This window comes from Pholcus phalangioides, unplaced genomic scaffold (genome assembly GCF_987345545.1).
Source record: "Pholcus phalangioides strain wild (caught in Gottingen) unplaced genomic scaffold, Ppha-v1.0 ptg000006l_1, whole genome shotgun sequence".
Classification (NCBI taxonomy): domain Eukaryota; kingdom Metazoa; phylum Arthropoda; class Arachnida; order Araneae; family Pholcidae; genus Pholcus; species Pholcus phalangioides.
In genome coordinates this window covers 3,090,814-3,116,269 of record NW_028301599.1, presented here as the reverse complement: position 1 = coordinate 3,116,269, position 25,456 = coordinate 3,090,814, and the positions used below count along the sequence as shown (strand labels likewise).

The 25,456-nt window shown below is 36.4% G+C and overlaps 1 protein-coding gene across 1 annotated transcript; it reads left to right on the top strand.

Annotated features, from left to right (window-relative positions):
* The first annotated feature begins 322 nt into the window (after positions 1-322).
* On the top strand, positions 323-10,447 carry LOC149085670 (uncharacterized). The gene is made up of 5 exons (XM_089232505.1): positions 323-577; positions 5,568-5,764; positions 6,542-6,701; positions 6,929-7,081; positions 9,627-10,447. The coding sequence occupies exons 1-5, from the start codon at positions 387-389 to the stop codon at positions 9,847-9,849; spliced, it is 924 nt and encodes a 307-aa protein (XP_089088631.1). The 5' UTR covers positions 323-386; the 3' UTR covers positions 9,850-10,447.
* The last annotated feature ends 15,009 nt before the right edge of the window (positions 10,448-25,456 follow it).

The following is a 25,456-nucleotide window of genomic DNA, read 5'->3' as shown; positions in this document are numbered from 1 at the left end:
TTTTTTACTCTTAAGGATAGTGATCTCTATAAGAATACATCTGTACAATGTTATCATCACTAGATCAGTGGGTCATTTATCAGTGTATCATCTGTCTTCGAGAATGACAGGTGTAAACACAGGTATGTAGAAAGAAGAGGCCGCACGTAAGGTGAATGCGGGAGAAAGAACGAATTTTTTGGAACTTTTGCATAAAGAAGCATGCAGAAAAATGCTCTTCCAACAGCATTAATCTTTCCTCTATCTGACTTTTGTCCTGCTTTTTATCCATTATTAAGGTTATCCAGAAACCTATATATATATTCTGCTCAGAAGTGAGATGATATTAGCGAACTTTTCCTTTCAAAGCGTTACGCTGTCAAGGTGGAGGAGAGATTCTCGCCCAGATGACATTTACCTTCGTTGCTTTTCTAGTATTGCCAGCCTTGAAGTTGGTGTATGGCATTGGGGAAGACGGTCACTCGATTGAATACCAGCGCGTGTTTTATACAGATAGCACCGGTGACAGGATGGTGGAAGCTATTTACATCTTACAACCCGAGCACCGACTTACTGATTGTTACGTGTATGGCGACAGGTGAGTACAGTCACTGCCGGTATACGTCAATAATCAGCCTTGTTTAAATAGTCGGTATATGATCTTAATTTCGTAAGTGCAAAACTATGGTTCAGCATCACAACCAACTAAAAATGGGCACATGTTAATTCTGCTTTGCGACTTTTTGTTCAACTAGATGTAAATTCTTCTGGGGGGTATGGAAATTAATTATTTTTCCAGTTATTTGTATGATTCGATAACAGTACCAGGATGCGTAATTATAAAGCTTACATTCTTAGTTCTACAACAGGAATTAGCGCGCAGTGATCGGTAAAGAAGGTAGCAAAACATCACGAGGGGCGGAGCTATTGGCAAACCTGCATTCCGTCAAATACCTTACCAACTTTGATGCTGTGAAACGGAAAAATCTTGTACATGAATGAGAAATGATTTTCTTTTAATAATAAAGTAATAAATTCTTTACGTTAGTAAATTTTATAATGTAAAAATGAAGTGCAAACACCCGTTACAAAACATCGCTAACTAACTAACTGTGTGATGGCATGGTCCATATCTTACGGGATTTCTAACCGTAAAAGCCACAACCAGGAAACATATTTTTAATATGATTAAAATGCAAAATAAAATAGTACATATGTGCATCCCATAGACACATGTTCCACAATTTCCAAACACTTAATAGATAGTAATGCAAACAGAAATGCGTACATCAGATTACCCTGTCACATATGGCTAGTCATCAGAGACATACAAGAGCAATACATTACAAGAGATCTATCCGTACAATAACTATAGAGGTTACAAAACAGCACTGACAAAATCGAGTTTTAATTCGCCGAAAAGCATGTATTAAAGGTGAAATGATGTTGTTATCTTTTATGATTCTAAGTTCAATTTGGATGGACCTGATGTTTCAAATATTATTGGCATGACCTACAGAGCTGAACTATCGAAACACCAATTCGCAGGTGGATCAGTGATGGTTTTTGGGGAGGTTTTGCATCTCAAAGAAAAACTTAAATCGAATTCATAAGATCACAGAAGATTCCATAGCACAAGTTATTTATGACTTATCTCGATCGATGGCATCCAGAATGATAAAGATTACAGAGAAAAAGGATGATTTTATTGGTTATAAAAATGATTTCGTGCATGATTTTCCAGCGTCCTTATAATCTTCTCCAGGTTTTGACCTTTACGGTAAATTCATCAATTTTTTTCTGAGACAGTGCAGCAACATTTTTCCTTAGTAAATGTTTAATTTACGTTAATTTAAAGTAATTATCACTCTAAAATTTTCACACGTTTCCACTGGTTTTCGAGATATGACGATTTTTCGGTTGTCCTTAAACATTTTCCCACCACCATATACATACATTAGCAATCGGTCCCGTTCTAGCCAGAAAGCAGATTGAACTTCCATCTTACAAGGGAAGGGTCTCAAGGTAACGTCTTCAAAAAGTTTTGATAAAATTACCACTGATTTTCTACTCATTTAAACAATCACAAAAATATTCAAAAAAAGGTAAATACATACCTGTTCTTTTCTGGAATGGAGAAGCTGGAGGAAAGGGAAAAAAAAGTATGAGAAGCGATGAGTAACCGACTGTTAACGTTTTTAATAATTTTTGCGGCTTTAATAATTGCATACCGCCGCTAATTTATGTTGATTGTTGTTGCCGCTAATTTTTGTTTTATGTGTTTCTGGGTGAGATCAATGTACTGAAATTTTCTGAGGATGACATGTTCAGACCTTTTATTCGCTTGTTAGTGGAATGACGTACCTTTACGACCTAAACACGATGAAGGTGCCCAGAATTTTTTTTTGTTGGGGGGGGGGGGGTGAACCGAAGTGATTGAATAATAGACTAAACTAAGTTATTCCATATATTCCTGTCATTTTCTCACATTTAGGATGGGAGTGAAAAGGTAAGACCGCAACAGCTCTGAAGGTAACGATCATATGTCAACGACGCCCCAAGTCTATTATTGAAAAGGATACGTCATCGCGTTGCACAGTTTCGGCAGCTGCAGGAGATGACCATCTTCTCCACCATTACTTCTAACCCGTAGAGAGTTCAATGTGAAATTTATACTAAATGAAAGACAAACACCGTACAATATTTAAAGTTGTTATAAATTATTAAATTTATTTATTTAACAAAATATTGAAATGTATTAATATATCGCGTTTCCTTGAAAAACTTTTAAGATTTTCTTTTTATGTAAAAATATTAGATTCACAACCAAAGTTTAAAGTAAAAACACAATAGAAAAAAAGAAATGACTGAGCTAATAGAGATATTTTTGTTGAAAATTCCGGCAGATGGCACATAAAATAGACTATGTATTCCTCTACTCTGGGGTCTTCAATACACGACCAGCGAGCCACATCGAAGTTTTTTTGCAGTGGTCCATCGATAGTGACTGACTCGCATCGCGATGATCCGGGTTCGAACCCCACCGTCACCATAGTGGTGGTAGGCTGAATTTGGCTTTCTGTGGTTCCCAATTTCGAGGTGCGAATGCGAGCTTATCTCCCCTTCAAAAAGTCTCGCCGCTGAGATCTACAGCGACACAATTATTTAATTATTACACTTAACTCATAGTTAGGAAAATTGATGGCAGATGGCAGCACTACACGTAACAAGAAGAGGGAAGCAACTTCACGTTAGATTCACTACACATCCACGCACGTTCCAACATGCACCAATGCGTTAGATGTTTCACAGAGGAATATGGACGAGGTCTATGAGTGGTTTAGAAGTAGTAGTAGTCGACCGATGAAAAGGAATGCTACAGAATTAAAAAAAAAAAATGCTGGATAAAAACACCACAATGGAAAAATGTGTTAAAAAAATTATTATTTTTGAAAAAAAGTATAATTTCAAATTTACTTTTAGAAAACATTTCGGAATTATTGAAAGAGATAAATTCTGATTTAGTTGAAAACAAAATATTTTTCAACTCATGAAAATATTCATAACTGATGAAAATGTTTCTACAATTATTGAAAGAAATATTTTCAGAATTAATAAAGTTTTTCTGGAATTATTGAAAGATAATTTTTGAAAGAAAAACTGCTGGTAGCCTAAATGCACACCTGACTAAATTATCACTACTACCAAACCAGACATGCACCTCGTCCATATTCCTCTGCGGAACCTCTAACGAATTGGTACATGTTAGAATGTGTGTGAATGTATAATGAACCTTCTGTGAAGTTTGTTTCTGTGTAACGCTTGGTATGTGTAGTGCTGCCATCTGCAATCAATTTTTAAACTATGAGTTTCTCCGCAGCTAACAGTGCGTGAAGGGTAATGAATGAATAATTATACCGTTGTGTGTAGGCCTGTTGCCATCTGCGGTGAGACTTTTTAACGGGGAGATCGGCTCGTATTTGCGCCTCGAAGTTGGGAACCACAGAAAAACAACTTCAGCCGAACACCACTGCAGTGACGGTGGGGTTTGAACTCGGATCCTCGGACTAAATTATCACTGGAAAGTGAGTACGAGCATATACATGATTAAAATTTCAGAATAATTCATCAAGCACTTTTATAGAAATTCGAAAAATCCTCCGGACCGGCATGGCTATACACGCCGTTGTTTGCAAAGCAGATGTTTCTGCAACTTTAGAACCGTACGACTTTGCGACTTTAGAGATAAACATATTTTCAATAAAAAAAAAGTTTTCAATTGAAGTACGGCTTCTCAAAATGTGTTAAATTTCTCAAGGAATCATATACTTAAAGAAAAAAAAAATTAAGCTTTTATACGCACATCTGTGGGCAAAAACTTCCAGTTTGAGAAATGTAAACGCGGCTCTGGGAAGTCATTTATAAAATATTGCATTTTTTAAAATTCAATGTCATAACGGAGATATTTGACTTTAAAAGTTCCCAGAATTTTAAACCAATGATGAAGGGCGTGATTCACAAATTGCGAAACACAAATTACTAACTGCACGTCATTTGAAAACTTTTTGTGATTAAAAGTATGTTTCTAAAGTCAACGGTTGCAGAGATATCTCCTGGGCAAACAATTACGGACAGCCTGCATTGTGTATACAGTCGAATATAACGAACTCCAAGACACCGGAGAAATCACTTCGTTATAAGGGAATTTCGTTATTAAGAAATTCCAGGTTTTTGCATTGTTCCTATGTAAACTTTTGGGGGGGGGGGATTACAAAAGTGTTCGTTAAAAGGCGATTTTCACTATAACGGTATTCGACTGTATATTCAAATCTACAGGGTGATTACTTAACATGTACATTTACTGGTGAAATGTTGATCCTAAATTAATACTTCCAATCAGAAAAATTACCGAAATTACATGCAGAAGTCAGATACGTAATTCATATTACAAGGAGTTTCACAGTTATTAAAATATAAAAAAAAAATAACTTTTTATACGGACTCCCTGTGCTCAAAAACCCAATTAGAAAGTTGTTGTGCTGTCTCTCCCGAAACCGTCAAAAAATTCCTTGTTCAGCAAAAAAAAAAAAAAAAAAAAAAAAAAAAACAATAACAACAACCAGTGAACAACGCTTCTTTTTCTTATATATGCTGTTCTTCTCCAACTTTCCTGCGATTTTGAATTCAAATGTCTCAGTGAATATTGCACTTAGAAACGTGGAATTTTCTTTGTTGACCTCAAGAGAGACGAGGGCAACAACTTTCTAATACTTCTTTTCAGGACAAAATGTCTGTATGTGAAGTGAATTTTTTTTATTTACATAACTATACAACTCCCTTGCAACATGAATGACGCGTCTGAGATATACACGTTATTTGGATACTTTTTCTAACTGTAAGTACTCCTCTGTAGGATAAACGTTATTAAGTGGCCTAATCACCCTATATATGGGACCATACAGGGGTGAACTGAGAGAGAAATAGTAATTTTCTCAGTAACGTCATGGTAATAATGCTTTCATATTACAGACTTACGACTAGAGAGTATGTTTTTTTAATTGTCTTGTTATTTTTTTCACATCTCTTAGGCAAATTATTCAGAAAGTTTTGGAAAAAAAAGGGATAAATAACGTTCTGCTGATTGGTAAGAGGACGATCAAAAAACTGGCGCAGCACTGCTCAGATGCCAAATGGATGGGAATCTTACCTGAAAAGGTATCAGAGATGGCACCTTTCCAGTTGCAACGAAGGTTTGGCTTATTCAGCGGGGCTTTCATTTATCCAGGTACTGCAAATCTAAAAAAAAGTGAAAGGTCTATTAATATAAAATTTCTGATTTCAACTCATATTTTTCAAATAAGCTTTTGAGTCATATTGATTTTTTCACATAGAATTTCACAGAGAAACATGCGAGAACAATATTATACACCAAGAAGTAATTTCTCTTTAGGCGGAGAAAAAATTGCAAATCAAAATTTTTGATTGGAATAAAGTACTGTATTTTTATATCATAAAGAAAACACTTTGATAAACTCGGAAATTTCACAAATATTAAATTTTTTTACTCGTTTAATAAATTTAAATTTTTTACTAAACCAACAACAATTTTTTACTTCTTTTGAAAATGGTGGAATAACACAAATAGCTTTTTAATTAGTTAAACTGATAAAGCTTTTATTAAAACCGAGTTGGCCGAATGCTGTATTCACTAATGATGGAAGTTTTCAAATTGACATAAAAATATCGATCAAAACTCAAGGAAATATTTAAGTTCACGTGAAGGCTCGTGAGTTCTTTATGTTACTTTACAGTCTGGAAGGTGCGCAACAAGATCTTGACCCTTTATAGTTCCATGTATATTTGAATATACGTAGCAAATACATGGTTAACGTTCATGATCAGCTATAAGCTGTAGTCCTCTGCTTAATTGCTTATTAGTTCCTGGATGCACAAAATAAACCCCTGATACAACAAAAATCATCAAACAGCCATACACGGAGCTATGAGATACATGACAACTCGAAAATTTCAATTAAAAAAAAATCATGCTTTGTGTCGATAGGTACCAAATGGTGTGGAGCTGGTAATATATCTGAGGGATATGATGACCTCGGTCCGGAAGTGGAAGCGGATATGTGTTGCAGGGAGCACGACCACTGCGAGGATTCTATTCCTGGTAGAGAGACCCGCCACGGGCTGAAAAACAAATCTCCGGTCACTAAGTAAGTGGAGCGAATTCTTGAAGGAAGGTGAAGAATTCCTATATCAGTGAGAAGATAAGAGTTTCAGAATGACAAACTCCTCTACTTTCGATGCTTTATCCATTCATAATTTTAGATCTATGTATGGATCAATTTAATCTTTTATTTTTGAAATTATCAGACAAAGTTTAAAATATCACGATGGAGATGGATTGTTTAAAATTATCTCATTTGATAACCTTTTATAGGTCTCATTGCGACTGTGACCTAAAGTTCTATTATTGTCTTCAAGATGCTGATACCAAAGTATCAAACAGGATAGGAAATATCTATTTTAACATTCTCTGCATGGACTGTTTTAAGCAGGATCATCCGATCATATCATGTCTCGAATATGCCGGGTGAGTTTAGTAATGATTAATAATAGTTCAAAAGTAATAAAACACTCTTCACAATTTTTTTTTTCATGTTTTACCAAGAAAATTTCAATGCTTTTAGGGTATATTGGGGCTGCTGATTATAAAACTGGTTTTGCCGAATTGACCCTAGTTTTTGAGATAACGCATTTCAATATAGCAATAATATATAATGCAATAATGCAAACTACATTTCAATATACATAGTTTGCAGCCACAAATTTTTGCGTCGAATTTTTATTTTAAATTTTTCATTTATTTTCCTTTTTACTTAATATATTATTACATTTACAAAATGATCATCAATACTCTTTAATATACAGTACTATCACATTTATATCATAAGATATCAATGGCTTTACTTATTGCTATCATGTTCATTATTGATCTACATTTCTCACAGTTCGAATGTGATTTGTATGCTGCTTATGTATTGAAATAATAAAATGCTGCTAGTGAAATTAAATTTCCACTTTATCTCAAAACCAATCTGAGAAAACCAATGAGATTCGGAATCAGCGCTCCAAAATCACTGAAAAATATTTGAGAACGAAATAAACCAAATTTACTCTATTGAAACATTTTTTATTTTTTAAAAATTTAGATCCATTGAAAAATTTAAAATCAAAATTTTTTTATCATGTATTTCTACATACATACACAGGGTGTCCCATAAATTCGTAAACAGTTTAATAATTCATTAAAAACAATTGAATTAATATTTAAATGTGGTTTTTAGGAAAAAGTTTTGGTGTAGAAGAAAAAACAATAGTTATAGTTGGCGCTTACATAAGGTTTTCATTGTGATGTTGATGTTGACATTGGTGGATTCAAATTCACTATTGGTGAAGTTGTTTTACCTCAGCTAAGAATTATCGGCTGAAGCTTTATCAATGTTTCGGACAGAAATGATTGAAGAAAAGTTCAGATCCAGAACTCCGTGATTCGCTTTCGTGATACGTCCTCTATCGACAAAAAGTTTAAACTACTTTTTTCTGTATAAAAAAAACCCTTTCGTAAGAATAATTTTTTCGCAAACCACGCTCAAATATGCCAATTTTATAAATTTTCAAACTATTTAAAATATTTATTGCGCATGATGTACATATTAATAAATTCTCATGATAGCATGTATTACGAGATTTTTTATAACATATAAATATTAAAATACAATTCAGATCATAGCAAATCACGAAATGTTATTTTTTTTTTTCTGTTCTGCAACTCGGTAAATAAAATGCCGTTTACATCACGACATTTCCCTCTATCTGACGATTTCTTGAGCGTTTTTTGCCGCCCAGATGAGTGCGCGATGTCGAGAATTGATCGTTATCCATATTTAATTGGAATTGATGGGAGCTACAGATTTGCTTTATGTAGGGAGTGAATCACCATGCCCCCCCCCTCCACATCCAGCAGCAGGGCATCTAAGCTGGGATCTTTGGTGGATCCCAATCATCCAGCCTTTTCACGGGTCCCTCCATAAGGAATTGATAGTGTGAAAAACAAAACAAAAATATAATGAGAATCGTCCCGGCCCCCCGGGCTGGAGCCCTGTCAGCCCCCACACATGTGGGATCCATGGCGATTACAAAAAATATTAAGTAGTCCTCTAGCTTGTTGGTCCTTATCCCTTACATCTTTGACAAGCTGCTCACTTTAATCCTTACAGCCGAAATGACGAGATATCTCTCGCCTCTCTTTTTTTAAATATTTCATCAATTCTGAGCTAGCTTCCTTAAATCACTTTCATTTCGGCAATGCCTAGCTCAACGGCCAGTGGGCGGAGTAAGCTCTTGTTCAAAGTTTGAAAACTGAAGGAGAAAAACGGCATTTTTACCTTCTCTTCGGAATAGTATAATGACCGCTGTATGCCTCTAGGGGCGGGACAGCAATATATGATTGAATAGTATAATGAATATGCCTACAGTATAACTAATACAAAAGATAAAGTGTTTTTCTTCCTTGCTTTTTATTATTACTTTTATTGGTGTTGCGGGGGAGGGGGAATTTATCAGCTATCAAGAGCAGAAAATGTTTTTTGGGCATTAAAAGGTGGCATTTTGCAGAGGATTAAGTGATTATCGCAGTGGCAGTAATAATGCGGATCAGGAAAAATTTAAAAATCGCATAAAGGCTTCGCTGCACACAAATTTTATATGCTTGTACCTATCGATATCAGTTTAAACCATCTCTTATTCAAGAATTACTACTATGCCAGTCGTAAAGTACGCATGTGTTAGAGATATCACAGGTGTTGTCTTTTGATGCTGACAATTCACGGTGCTCGCAATTCGAAAAATAATGAAGACCACGTACTCTATAGAAATGCGTATCCCTCCTAGAAAATACATGTATATGTAGAAAGGATGATTATATATGAAGAGAAATGGGACAGATGTGTGGATAAAACAAACAGTCGAATTTAAATTCACGAGTTTTGTCATAACTGGTATTTTTCATGATGAAAACGAATTCTTTTAAAATAACTTTGAAAATTTTTTGTTCTGATGCTTATTAATTTTTCCAGTCGATGGCCGTTCCGTAATTGCCAGAGATACAAATTAGACATGGGGTCTGACCCTATCTGGCAGTTCTTCGACCCGAAGCAATACCAAGCGATAAACAACAATACCGACGAGGATGGCGGGTCTCAGGAAGAAGAGGAGGAAGACAATGAAGTGATTAGAGTTCATTTTAAAGAATGGATTCTTTTCAACAGCAATACCAACCTCATCCACAGTAAACTGTGATAGGTGGAACTTTTCACGTGTTTTACTGCCGGAATCATGTTCCACTTGATGACTGCTAAATACCATCGTTCAAAACTGTAGAGTTTCCTGTTAGTCATCCTTTTTTTCAGTTTAGCAGACTATTTTCTTAGCTTGTTATGCGGCGGCGAATATTTTTAGAAACTTTGATCGGTTGATTGTTTGATCGAACGCAAATTACTGGTGAACCGTTGATCTTAGAGGCATACGTCCAATTAAAAAAAAGGATCCAAATAACGTGTGGATACGTCATTCATATTGCAAGGAGTTTTACAGTTATAAAATAAAAAAAAATATTCCTTTTATATGGGCACCCTGTGCTTCTAAAACTCAATTAGAAAGTGATTGTCCTGCCTTTCTCGAGGCCAACAAAATAAATTCCACGTTTCTAAGTGGAATATTCACTGAGAAGTTTTAAATAAAAATGGAGAAAAACAGCATAAATGAGGAGAAAGAAGCATTTCCCGTCAGTTACTTTCGTTATAAGCGGGTCCGACTGCATTTGGTAAACTGTTTAGGCTTCTATGTAATCCATCAACGGGGCACGTGAGATCCTTTTAGACTTCAGATGTTCTCAAATGCCACAGAGAGCAACCGGCCTACAACGGTATAATTAGCCAATCATTACACTTCACTCATAGTTAGAAAATTAGATGGCAGCGCTATAACAAGAATAGACAATATTTATTACACAGAAACAAACTTCCCGTTAGGTTCAAAAGACACACGGGCACATTTTCCAGCACGGTCTAGATCTTCTTCGACCACCTGCTAAAATCTCTTTAGAGGCAATACAAATACAAATACAAATACAACGCCACAACAGGCAAATTGCCCAACGAGGTGGCTGACTTCAAGTATTACGTCATCATCGATGCGGGGGAGGGGGTTTCCGATTTGCTGACTTTTGATGATAAGGGGAAAGGGGGGGGGTTTCGATAATGCTTACGTCATCAACCCCCTTTTATGAAAATATAAGTTAGGATTCAGAGGGGCAGAGCTGATGACGAAATTTTGCTGACAAGTGGGGAGGGGGGTCAGTGTTTTGCTGACAAAGGGGGGGGGGAAGGGAGTCAAAAATGGCTATAAATTTGCTTACGTAATACTTGAACGGCCCCTCATTGAGACAGCGGCGGGCCACGGTCGGGTTAGGATGAGGATGTTCTCAAAGATGGCTGTTACTAGAGCTCCTAAAAATATCGCCTTATTATATAGGCCTCAACTTTGAAGATAAACATGTCCTTTCAACTTGCAAATACAAGATTCCTCGAAAGACTGGCTGTATTTGGAGATGATGAAATAATCTCCAAACAACTAGTCTTTCGAGGAATCTTGTATCTTAGCTTATGGCCTCAATCTTGAGTTCATATGAGAGTTTTACGGTGAAATCTATCACGAGTTCACTTGATTCTGTATCTGATTTTTAATTACGTATATTTTTCCTAACACAGTGACATCTATGAGAATTATATTCAACCAGAGTTCATATCTCAATTTCATATGGAATTCTAAACAAATTTTGATTGAAAAAACTATAGCTATCTGAAATATATACTCTTTATTCTTATTTATTTGCTTGCGACATACTTTTTGGTTATGAACACTTTAAAAAGTAAAAAAAATATGTGATATTTCATCTCTTTTATCAAAGATGAATTTTTTGAAGGAAAACTCCACAGGCTTCTGCGGGGAATCGAACCACCGTCCTCTCGTATTCCTCGCACAGGTGCGCGAGACGTTAACGCTCCAGAAGCATCGATATTTTATTTTCTCAGCTTAACAAGATTGTGCAATTTAGAATCTCTTAATTCAGTCAGGATGAAAATCACCCCAAGATGGAGACGTATGTCCTTTTCAAAAATTCATCTCTGAATCGTACCCAGTCATTCTGTATCCTGTGTATGAAACGATTACGTAAATAAACTCTTGTTTTAAACACGATTATAAAATGGTTATTTTTGACTGTTAGATTAAACAAATTATCGTGAAAGAAAGTGCAGATGAACTCGTACCGGTTATGTACTGAAATATTAGAAAGTCCCATAAAATACTCATACTTTTTTGAGAGATATACTCTGTCATTCCTCCAACTTGTCTCCAGAGATGTTTGTCTCCCAATGACTCGGCTCTGGTGAAACTTAGGGATTTCGGGATCAATTCTAGCACTATACTGAGATGCCATTCTTATAGATGTAGTGAATGAACGCGATAATATTTTCATTGAGAAAAATTTTGAAATTATCAACTGAAAAAAAAGGAAACTCCAATTTAGGAGTAGGATTTAGAGCAAGAATTTTTATAAATGATCGAGAAAGGTCAAAGATATGATAAGATACAGACGTAAAAAAGAAGAAAAAAAAAATAGCCCGCCAAAGATTTTTCCTCACGATGGATGGAGGCGCAATCACCTGCAGTATTCGTTGCTACAACTACACATGTGCAGTGCACACTGGATCGTAGTAAATCGATTGCGCGACGAAGCTCTGTCGCAGACGAACAAGAGCGAGCAATCTCCATCAATGGAGGAAGAGAGTCTGTGAAATACGTATCTCTCCATTGAAGCCGCAGTTTATACGAATAATAATAATTAAAGAAAAAAAATGTATGAGTACCCGGAGCTGTATTAGATTTGTAAGTTTCTTTCGCAGTATGTAAAGCATACTTTTCTGTTATTCATATATTTTTGCAACTCTTCATTCACCAAATTCGTAGGCCGATCGACATTATAACAACTTCTTCGGGTCGTCCAGTTGAACCGGTGATTATCGCGTATTTGCAGCTATCGAAGAGCTTATTTAGCTCGAAAAACAGTATTTTGAGTTGGTAAATGTCCAGAGGCCTAAACACACTTGGCTACATTTATAGTGTTTATTACAGAATGCATATATAGTCATATAGTATGCAATATAAGTTGAGTTTGTGCTGCCATCTATTTTTCTCAATTAGTAGTGACTGATATAGTTTTTTGGAATGGCGGCTTCAAGTATTACATTAGCATCGGGGGAAGGGGGTTTCTCATTTGCTCACTTTTGATGACATTGGGGAAGTGGGGTTTGACGGTTGCTTACGTCATTAAACCACATTTTTTTGAAGATATAAAATATTCTAAACTGCTGACGAAATTTTGTTCACAAGGGCAGGGGGCACTGACTTTAGCTGACGGGGGGAGGGAAGTCAAAAGTGGCTAAAAATTTGCTGACGTAATACTTGAATTGCCCCAATGTTGCAAAACTGCAGTTTGTTACGGTGATATTATTTCAACGAAAAACCTGATCAAATTTTGGGGGCTATAAGTCAATGTATTTTAGGTTTCTTTCTTACGTCTCAAGACTAGACAAAGTTTAAAGATAAAAATAACGTTTTGAGTATCACACACACAACGGACCCTTTTTGCCAATAAGATGCAGCCGACAGACCCCCATTATGACAGTAAAATGAAGACCACGAATTCCGTTACGAAATAACATTCGGTGTGTAAAAATTAAAAACACTGAGTTACCCCTTTAATTAAAAAATGACGAGATATCTCGCATCCATAAAAGCCTCTTATTTTTGCATCGACAAGCCCGGATGCTTTGTAAAGTTGATTTCTCAATGTAAAACTTTTCCCTATACCCCCCTTAATTTGCACCTGCTGAAAATCGAAAGAAAGCCTACTTCATTGAAAAAGATAATAATGTGTGTTATAAGGAATTCGAAAGTGTTTCTCTGGTGTATTGGCTAGCACACTTGCTCGGTATGCATGGGGGATCCGGGTTCGATGCCCGGAGGAGACCAAATCCTTTTCTTTCCAAATATTTGTTTCGGCGTAACATCTAGAAAATTCATTTTCTCAGTATATTTCAGACCGAACATCATCTCCTACAGATATGATATTTTAAAGTGGGGGGTTCATCGTTTCTAATTGCCGTTTAAAAGGATAATGCTTGATGAAGTTTACGTGGCTGTTTTCAATTCGGTATTTCTGTTATTACATTAAACACACACACACTGTACTCGAGAATGTACAGAGAGGCTATTGAAATCGGAGATAGAAAGCGATGAAAATCAGCAGTACCTGGATCCCGGCTATGATATACATCAGACCCTCCCCGTTCCGAGGCCACCAACCGAGTCAGCGGGACAACCAACTTAATGCTCGACGCTTTTTGTTCAAGGATGCATCCACTCACGGAACACACCAACAATTTAATCTTCACTACGACCATTCAGAGCAATCAGCGCCTGACAGGCTGGAAAATCATAAGCACATGAAGCGATCATTGCCCAGCAAACTGTTGGAAAGTCTTGATTTTCCTGATAGAAACAAATCTTCGAATTCAGTATTGAGTTACAACTACTCCTGATGATATCAATCGCTGGTGATGGGGAAACGTTGAGTAAAATGAACCCATACCGAGAGAGACGACGACGGTCTTTTCTTCTTATATATTTACGTAGAATCTTCCAGGTTGGCTCATAAATACCTCATGGCGATCGGATGTGGGACATAGAAATCGCCAATTCTGAGCCCGATCGTTTCTTTTCCGCACGACGATGATACTGGCAGAATTTTTTCTCTGAATATTTTGAGTGAGGATGGACTACTTGCTGACGTCACGAGCAGCTTGCGAAGGCCTTCAAACTCTTGGAGATGCTGCCTGAAATCGAAGATAAAGAAGAACTGTTGGTTAAGAACTGTTCTAGACCCTAAACCGCAGATCTTTGAGTGCCAGATCACAGTTTCAGCCTCGAGTTAGCGAGAGTCATCACGGGGAGGTGTAACGGCTTTCCCCTTCCGGCTTTGGCACCGTGGTATGCTTGATCAAGTGGTTTACGGGCCTTTGGCTCCGACCTCATCATGATTTATAATTTATACAATCGTTTCTGCGGATGAAATTGCAAAAAAAAATTTTTCCTGCATGAGAAGCTCATTTCCAAAAGGTAACATTTCCACAGTTACCAAATTTACAGTAGAAGTAAAAAAAAAATTTTTTTTTTCCTTCTTCCACAAAAGCCCAACAGGTAGCAAACGGGAGTGGTTTAAGAATATTTGAACATTGCGTTTTTTGATCAACATTGGAGGAAGTTATCCACATTTGAATTTTTGAATTGTTCCGTTTTGAAAGAAAAGTAGTGGAAACGTTGCCTTTTGATCAAAATCGGAGCCGGTCAAGTCTGAAAAATCGGAAATTTCTACGCCACCTGTTGATTCCAGAAAGTTTCACCTAGCCAAGAAAGGTACCCTTACTACACCTTACTACATCTCGCGAGTAACATAAGAAACACGATCATTCTACAGTGGAAACTTCCACAACGGACGCTCCTGTTAGCGGACACCTTCATTAACGGACACTTTTGAATAATGTCGACTGGACTCAATGTATTTTACTATCCATTAACGAACATTCCTCGTTAGCGGATAAAATTTTCGGTCCCAGGGAATGTTTGTTATCGAGAGGTTATATTGTAAAATGCGACTTTCAAAGAGCTCCTGAAAAATTAGCCGTTTTTTGAAAGAAAACTCTTAACGTAAATGGGGGAAAATGCGTCGCTATGTCCCCTTTTAAATGAAAAATACCGAGCTAGAAGAACAATGTGGATATGTTCCGTTTTGGTAGAAACCACTAACTTTACGTTGTACAGTAAAATCTCTCTCTTACCGCCAAATAATAATTTCCCCTCTCATAATGAAAGTACGCGTTTCAAACACCTTTCATGTTCACCTTGGATGACCGGTTATCTCCATTTTTGTGTATGTTTGTATATTCCTTTTGTTAAACAGGTAAAATGAATAAAAATGAAATAACCCCTGATTAACGGTCAACTTTTTTTTACAGATGAAATTTTTTGACCCATCGGTGACCGCAAAAAAAAGAGAGTATTATTAATTCTGTAATTTATACCGAAAATATTCCAGTGTGAAAAATTCCTGTTCCAAAATCCAACACATTTCATCCCAAAGATTCAAAAACCATTGAAAAGTGAATTTAAAAAAAAAGTGGAACTGTTCCCTTTTCAAAATAAGCTCCTCATATAGAAATTTGCTTTAACGAGAGATTGAAAATTCATCAAATACTGAAATATGACAAAACTTGTATTCGAAACAAATCAATGGATTCATCAAATTTATAATGATAACTGATAAGTATGTATTTATGAACATTAGGAGATTTTTATTCCAATACAGTGAAATATCCTCGCTACAACGATACTCGATACAAGGATAAGTCCCGCTACAACGATGCTTTTTCATATCTTGCCTATAGTGTAATGTTAAATTCCTCTCGATACAACGATATCCTTTACTACGACAAATCCCTCTATATTGCTATTTTTAAGAAGATTTAACAACTGCTCCATAGTGTATTTCTTATATTTCATTCAAAATCACCTTCAGTATATTTTTAAATTCCTCATCAGTTTTCGTGCTTTTGAGGGCGTTTAATAGCATCTGAATTTTGCACAATCTTCAGAAAGTGATTATGAAGTTACCGTGAACCTACTTTCTCTGTATTACACAAAAGTACTGTGCAGTAAACCAATTTACAAAGTGAAACAACCAATCTGAATTTTATCAATTAATTAATCAATCAGAGAATTTTTGTTGCGAATAAACACTCATAAACGGGTACTAACAACGAAAGTTCTTCAGAAGAGATGCCAATAACAGCATCAAAATTTAGTGGCGACTGATGATAATGTTTGTTACCTCTCGAAATAGCAATAGCCCACTCTTCAACGATATTTTTTCTTGGTCCATAAAGTATCGTTATATCGAGGTTTCACAATATATTTTATTCTTTTTTTTCTCCATTGAAAAATGATACGATCGTGGAATTAGAGCCCAATACTTCTGGCGAAAGAAGTTATAGATATTAATTAGAAGAGGAAAAAAAGCAGATGGGAAAGAGAAGAGCAAATCGTTGGCATTCATTGGTCTAGAAAAAACAGCAACGAGCAATTTTTTTTTGTCGTCTCGCGGTTAAATGTCTCGCGGTTAAATGATCAAGAAAACCATAAGCGTCTTCCCCCCGTTTCTTCTAATACAGACGCATTCATTAGCAGGAAACGGGCCATCAAAAGACAATCGGTCTAATGCAATATACGGCGATCGACACTTTCAGTTATATTAACGGTGACGCATCAACCACGTGATCGTCATATCTCCTCATAGGTATTATTGCTATCATTTTAATATATTTAATATCGTCCTTGTATAATTCTCGTGGAGGTTCTTAATTTGTGCTGCGTATGATGTAATATTTGTTTAATTAGAGAAAACAGCAACTAATTTTGCATATTGTTTAAGAGTATTAGCTCTATGTAAAGAAAGATGTCCTCTCCTCTTGTTAATACAATATATAAGGAAAACTAGCTATAGGTAGAGATGCTGATATTTTGGAAAGAAAACTTCATCTCTGCCTCCACGGGGACTCGAACCCCAAGCTCTCGTATGTTGGACGATAGCACTCGTACGAGAGACTGGGGTTCAAGTCCCCGTGGAGGCAGAGATGAAGTTTTCTTTCCAAAATATCAGTATCTCTACACCATCAGCTTTATTTCCTCTGTAATCAGAAATACAGTCAAACTCGGTTCTAACGATCTCAGTTGTAATGTCACCACGGCTACAACGTCAGTAATTGGCAGTGTGGACTGATTTCCATAGAGAGAATAATGTTAATGAATCTCGATAAAAAGCAATCACCTCGGATATAACGGCAAAATTTTTGTCATTTTTGTTTCCGTTTCAATGATGTTTTCCCAAGAAATTTTTGAGATTTGATCTGATTACAGAACGCGCGTCTGTTGTTCCATTTGAAGCGTTGAAAAAAAAAAGATTTACACATTGCAATGTTTAATGTTCCGACTTGCTCATTGACAATTGATGTAGTGGTGCACCGCGGGTGAATTATATGTTCTATAAATGTGCCGCTTAGTTCATTTTTACAAAATTAGATTTGAGGTCGTGGACAACATAAGATGACCTTGAGGACCACATTTAGTCGGAGGGCTATGTGTTGATCATGTGTATACTAAGATATTATTACCTTCGACTTTTGAAATGTGTTGAAGCCTAAGGGGGTATAACGGAGATAGTGACGAGCTTGTCACAATTTGGGTGTCAAATCAAGTGTGATCCGAGAAAATGACCTTGCATTGATATCTGTTTGTTTGCGTAACTAACGTTGACTGTGTAATTCAACTCAATAGAAAAACGTAAACAGATGCATCTGACAGATTTTTCTTCTCTTCTTGACACAGTCTATTTCGGGATAGCAAGAGGAGGGAACAGTTTGCGCCATCACAGCTGATTCAACGGGATTTTCTTTTTTTCTCTGTAAAGAAAGAAAAGTAATGTTCTTTTTTTTTCTTATTCGGTCTTCGTTGGTGTTTGTTGCTAAGCAGGCACCGACTGATTCGTTGTAGTGAGAATCCTTTCAGTTGGTAGCATTACGATACTTTTTCTCGTTCCCATGTAACCTGGTCTATTGCCATGCATTGATACTGAATACTGACCATGTGGACCTGAAGTATCCATGACCAAACAGCATACGATTATTGACATGCTCCGTGAAAAAAGCTGAAAAGATAGGAGCGCTTCGTTTCTTCGAAAGGACATATATGCAGGCAGAGCCGCCCTTAGGGGTGGGCGACGGGTGCACTTGCACCAGGACCCCGTAGTTTGAGGGGACCCTACCCACATTTACGGGAATAGAAGTGAAACAATATTCACATATTCGTATGTCAAATACATTGTTTTGCGTACCAAACATCGAGTCTGAGTTTGAACTGAATTGATTCTGGAATTTTCCCAAATTCTGGAAAATTACTTCTTTAATCAATTCTGCAATTATTTCTTTCATCAATTCTGCAATTATTTCTGTCGTCGGTTCTAGGATTTTTCCTTTCATTATTTCCGAATTTTCATCAATTCTCTGATTTTCTCTCTCTCATTAATTCGGGATTTTCATTAATTCTGGGATTTTTTCTTTCATTAATTCTGAATTTTCATTGGTTAGTAGATAGTTTTCAGCATTCCTGTACATTATGGGATAAAGCATGAATTTTTGGAAGCCCGATTCCCCCTTGCCCTCGAAATACATAAAACTAGGGCCAAGAAGCCCCGAAGTTATTTTCGCACAGTCCTTCGCGTGTTATAAAAGTTGCCCTGTATGTAGGGTCGTTTGATAAGTAAGGTAACGTCTCAAAATTAGGATCACTCTTCAAAACCTGCCACAACAAGTTAGAGCACAAAGAGCTTTGTTGTTTATTTTTTGCTGTCGTTCCAAGTTCGGGTTCTAGCAGTTATTTCGGAAATGTGTGATGACAAGCGTTGTGCAGTGAATAAAACAGTTTTATCTGAAACACTTGCAAGCTGCCCAGATCAAAGGTGAATCGGAATAAGTTCATGAAGACTTTGTACCATCATTGAATACACAATATATTTCGGAAAAACAAATTTAAAGGGGCCGCACATCCACAAAAAGAAAAAGAACGTCCCGGGTGCCCGGTTTAGGCCACCAAACTGGAAATCATTGAAAAATTCATGATATCATCATGGAAGATCGCAGATTGAAGTTGCATGAGATAGCTGATGTTGTAGGCATCTCAATAGAATGGGTTAACAATATTCCGTATGAGAAAATTGAAATGAAAAAGCTGTGCAAGATGGGTGCCGGGATTGCTGACGATCGAACAAAAGACAAAGCAAAATGCATTTCGAAAGAATTCTGTCAATATCAGTTCATAATACTAACGACTTCTGAAGACTTTCAGCGTCGATTGCTCGCTGTGAGTGAAACATGGATTCACCACTGTACATTAGACTTAAAACAGTAGTCGAAGCAGTGGATGAATTGCGGTGAATTGCCACCAAATAGAGTGGAGGCCACTTTGTCATCTGGAGAAGTGATGGCCGCAATTTTTAAGGATTTTCAAGGCAATGCCAAAAAACCCAACTTCCAGAAGGGTTCAGCCATAACAAGAGATCATTGTGCCATACTTCTGGGAAATTCGGAAGTACAGCTTTAGGCGGAATGACCAAAATTAGAGCACAAATAAAGCCTTATTTCACCAAGACAATGCTTCATCTCGCAGATCTATCATCCCAATGGCCAAATTGCATGAATTGGGCTTTGTACCAATATCTCTAATCCACTAAATTCTAGAAATTTCCTCCACTTCACTTTCTTCTATTCCCAAACTTGAAAATTTGGCTCGATGGAATTTGTTTTCCATCAAATAAAGAAGCCATCGTAATTATAAATGAGAGTTAGAGGAAGAAGAAACTTTCTGACGGAACAAAGAAATTTTCTAAATCATTGGAGAAAGTGGGTGTGGAGCTTGAATACAAATGCAAGGATACAACAGGCAAAATGCCCAACGAGCTGGCTGAGAAAAAGATGCTCATAACAAATATGGATGTAATACATTTCTAAAATACAGCAATCCAATTAAGAATTCAATTATGGAAACTATATACTATATACAGTATAGGAAGCCGTTCAAGTATTACGTCATCATCGATGGGGGGGGGGTTTCCCGATTTGCTGACTTTTGATGACACGGGGGGGGGCGGAGGAAGGTGGTTTGGATAATGCTTACGTCATCAACCACCCTTTATGAAAATATGAGTTGGGATTCAGAGGGGCAGAGCTGACGAAATTTTGCTGACAAGGAGGGAGGGAGGGGGGTCAGCGTTTTGCTGACTTTTGCTCACAAGGGTGAAAAATGGCTAAAAATTTGCTTACGTAATACTTGAACGGCCCCATACATGATAAAATATAATACAATACCCATAAAAATATTCATGGTTTGTCTTATCTAAGTATGGATAGTTTCTCGATTTACCCCAACATGTTTATAGTATATATTTTTAAATGTGTAAATTGTGTTAGACTTTACTATCCCCGGGGGTAAGCGCAACCCTTTATTGGAGAAAAATTCCCTGCTACACCACAACCAACTACTTCATCAAACACCAACTCCGGCTAAATTTCAATTTACTGCCATTAACGAATTCGGTTGGATCACAGAGTAAGAATAATATAATTTATATCTTCAGTCTATGGGTTGGATATATAGGCACCATATCTATCGGTGGTCGTCTTTAGTTGTTTAGGGGAAAATATCTTTCTACCTATATTGTTTCCTTCATTTCGAACCTGGGACCTGATGGCAACCTTTTGAACACCTCGATCATATCCCTCCGATACCTAGAATTCTTCCAATGTAAACATATTCAAAAAATGAAGTCTTTCTTCATATTTATCAAACAATCATTGTAGTCGGCCCTACTTAATTGGGTAATGGAAAAACAACAATATACTTCGGACAAACAATATACTCCGCTTATGCAAACAAATCCTTCAGAATTCCTTTCGTAGAAGTGATGGCAAAAGTTACCCGTTTAACCCAATATTGCTATAGGTATTATGGAGATGGGACAAAAGGATTATGTAAAATTTTTGGGGAAGAGGCTCGGGCTCCATGGGTTCAATAAAAATTCCCGCCTATCGATACAGAAGCAGCTGGATAAAAAGTTAAAGTAGCAGAGGCCGTATACAGTATACAACACAACAGTATCGGAATCTACGTTACATCTCAGAACGATACGTAGATGATAATACATTTACATTCATTCCACCCCCCAGAGATCCATGCGATCTGTTCAGGAAATTAGTAACCATTCATGTCTGAACCAGTATTCGTACTCAGACCTGCACAGCTGAAGACTAGCACGCTAGCCACTCGACTGCCAGACGACAGTACGTTTTGTGAGATGCTGGTGAATAAAACATGGAACTACATTATATCCTGTTTTATGAACATCGAAGTTAAATAAAACATGGAACTATATATGCATGTGTATCTTGTTTTGTGAAGTAAATAAATCTCATCAAAAACATTTCATGCAAAAAATGAAGCCAAGTCTCGAAATCTTTTACCCGTAAAAAATTGTGATATCTGATGTAGAGCCAAGTCTAATGCTGTTATTAACTGTGACACTTTGTTTCACAAATTACCCCAAGGCTACACACCTTTAGTTGAAGAACATTTTGGGACTTGGCAATTACGCGGCACATACTGCACCTTACCAGGTTATGCAAAATCAAGTCAATGCTATAAATATGCTTACGACGAGACCTGGCCACATATTTTACATGAAATGTTTTTGTGTGATAGGATTCATTTTTTTTTGTAAGTACCGTAAAAGTCCGCTTTTCTGACGTTGCGAAATATACGAGTTGAAAGGCCTTCTTATTATGGTGACCGCATGATCAGCATTTTATCTCTCTCTGCTATCAAACTTTGAAGAAAAGCTGACTCCACCCACTGGTAATTGTTCTGATAGGTTGGGGAAGAGCAAAAAAACATGTTTGATTGAAAAACAACTACAATGAAGTAATTGGGCTCGTCGTTGTAGAAATAAAAGGGTTTTAAGGAAACGAGATATTTCTTGATTGCCGAAATAAAATGCATCAAGTCAGGCGAGATATCTCGTCATTGCCACTTTAAAGGTTGAATTAAATCATGATACGGTTGGATATAGTCCCCTTGCATCTTTTTCAGGTATAAAGGGGGAATGCGCTCTTAATACCAAACAAGACTGTACCTAAATTCATTTAGCAATTTGGAAACAGCACTTGGTTGAATAATATTATTTTGTTATTAGAATATTATTATCGTATTAGAAATATACACAATGTGGAAGTTTTTGTCCATCGGAGAGTATCACATTTATTTGATTCTCACGGCCATTCGAAAAAGTCTCTTTGCAGACAAACGCTTTTTTCCGAACTCGAAATTAATTAAGCGTAATCCAATTCTGAATTCAAAGCATTGACTGTTTGAGAAGATGCCTTCCTGTGAATCTCAAATTTCTGAAGAAATGAAAGAGTCTGTTGTGAAAAATATCCCCAGAGAAAAAAAAATTTGATATAATCTCTAAGCTTTTACCAAAATAGGTCATTTGCGATCACTTACTTCAATGGATAGAAAAAGACCTTGAATCTTGAATGCGAAAGAGACCATCCCAAGGATCAAAAGTAACCGCGTTCTTAGAGGGAAGAGGAACAACATGTGGCTTTCTGGGGTTCACCCCTCATAAAAACGTATTGAAAGAAAAAAATTGTTTTGCTGAACAATGTGAATTGTGGTGCTGCTCTAGAGCACATTTTTAACTGAAACAACACACAACAATTTAATTAAGCAATTAAGCTGCAATTAAGATACAGCGGATTTTTTACTTAGATAAAAAAATAGTTAATTATAAATGTAAAATATACACTTTACCTTGAATTTAATGCAGTCAACAAACTGCTAATATCTTTCTCATCAGAGTCGGATAATTTTTACCTTGAATTTTATTTCAAAGTCCTTCAATTTCCTGCGATTTTATAAATTTTTGAACAGTAAAATTTCAGACGCTTTCAAGAAATGACCCAACAAGGAATCAACTCTTTCTTGATGAAAAAGTATTGTACTGATATAGCAGGTCTTTGTACTGAAACTACATCAGAAGATGTACAGGGTGATTAAAAGATACTAACCTCCGGCGCGGCAAACATAGTTCGCCATACGGGGTTCCCCGAAGGGAGAATTTATTTTCTCAAAAAAAAAACAAAAAAAAAACAGAAACAAACACAACTTTACATCTTACCCCAGGAAGCAACCATTAACAGTATTAGATATTAACATATATTTTATATGCTCTGAAATACACATGTATCAGTATATGACATAAATTTAGAAAAAAAAATTGTAGTACGTACTATTAAAAATTCACAGTATAACTCAGCAACACAAAAGTTTCAAGTGAGAACTTTACAGTATTTTGATTAATGCATATTCGTTCTCCAAGTTGAAGCAATTTGTAACGCTGCAGCAGGTTTCGAAGCGTAATCTGTATGGGTCCCAGTAAGTACATTCAATGCTTCATTAGAATCAGTAACATAGCATTTTGAAATTACAATTATATATATAAAGGTTTCCTCTGGATAGAAATTAATTTGTTATCCTGAGTTCTTGTATTTGTGTACCAGATTTCGTACCCATATATTACCATTTTCTGTACAGGGTGATTATATAATTAAAGTTCCCGCACTCTGAGTAGTTTTTTCCCCAAAACCTGCTTATCAGAATACAGCTAAATTTTTGAGATAGCCTAATGAGACCATGGAAGAGAGACTTATGAAATAAAATAAAAAAAAATTCAATCTTTTGCCACCAAGTGAAAAAGTGGCGCTTTTTTTATTGCATTTTACATTTTCCCATGGTCCATATCGCGCATATACCAAGTTCCAATAGAATACATCTGCCAGAACGGGCGCTATATACATAGGTCTGAGTGGTTTCAGTATACTGACACTAGTCAGAGACCAATGTAGCACCCGTCAGTATACTGACACTACTCCGACCTATATAGCGCCCGTTCTGGAGAACGTATGCCTTTGAAACTTGGTACATTCGCTATATGGTCCATGGGAAAAAAGGAAAATTCAATAAAAAAGCGCCACTTTTTCATCTGGTTGTCGAAAGCTGAACTGTTTTATTTCATAAATATCTCTCCCATGGCCTCATTACGATATCATAAAAATTTAACTGTATTCGGATAAGCAATTTTTCCGAAAAACTATTCAGAGTGCGGGAACTTTAATTATAATTACCCTGTACTTTATAAAATACCAAGAAATTGAGAATATAAATTGGTATAATGGGCTATTTTTTATAAAGTATTTGCCATACATATTTTCAAATATACAACGTACCATAGGGAGTTAAATAAAATGACGTTACTTGTCAATAGAGATACTTTTTTCCATATTCTAGAAATGAACCGATCTACAACGTCGTAGAAAAATTCAAAAATGTACAAAAGTGTCCCCGAAAGATACTATTTGCTACGAATGAACAAATCTGTAGAGCATCCTAAAAGAGGTCTGCACAAATACATCATCAAAGCAAAAGTATAGCAAAACCCGTTGCGAGAGAGAATTCGATAGAAAGAACAACTCATTTGTTTTTGTTTTGTAACATTCAGGATCGTACATACGACCCAATAGTTGTGATTTATTGTAAATCCTAATGGTGAAAGAATTGAAAGTCGCTGTATCGACTATTGATTACACTATATTACCATCCGAGTACGCAAGATATAGATCAAACTACTGAATACGGCCCTTTGGAGGTTCGTTTGAATTGATGTTGACGAAATAGGAAGAATAATAAATAGCACCTAAAACGAACCCTGAAATGATAATCCACTAGAGCGAGATGTTCTGTATATTTTTTTACATAAAGAGAGCCAGAGATAAGCTGTGAAATATCCCGAAACGAAAACATTTCGAAATCTTTTCTTGATATCACATGTTTCTCTTGAGAAGGTTGTCGCAATTTAGGAACCAGCAACATGCCGTGTTGTTCTTGTTTTACAACCTTGACGTGTCTGTTGTGCTGTAAAATATCTCAACAGTTTTCACTTAACACCTTTTATCCCAGTATTTTCTTTGTTCCTCCCAGACATCATAGTCTCCGTTATAATCCTCTTTTAAAATTATGAGGCTTTTTGTGATTTTCCATTTTACGCGTTTTAATCATATCGTTC

Coding starts and splice junctions, on each gene's coding strand:
- LOC149085670 (XM_089232505.1), top strand. CDS start 387: ATGACATTTACCTTCGTTGCTTTTCTAGTATTGCCAGCCTTGAAGTTG. Junction 578..5,567: donor TGTTACGTGTATGGCGACAG/GTGAGTACAGTC, acceptor CACATCTCTTAG/GCAAATTATTCAGAAAGTTT. Junction 7,082..9,626: donor TCATGTCTCGAATATGCCGG/GTGAGTTTAGTA, acceptor TAATTTTTCCAG/TCGATGGCCGTTCCGTAATT.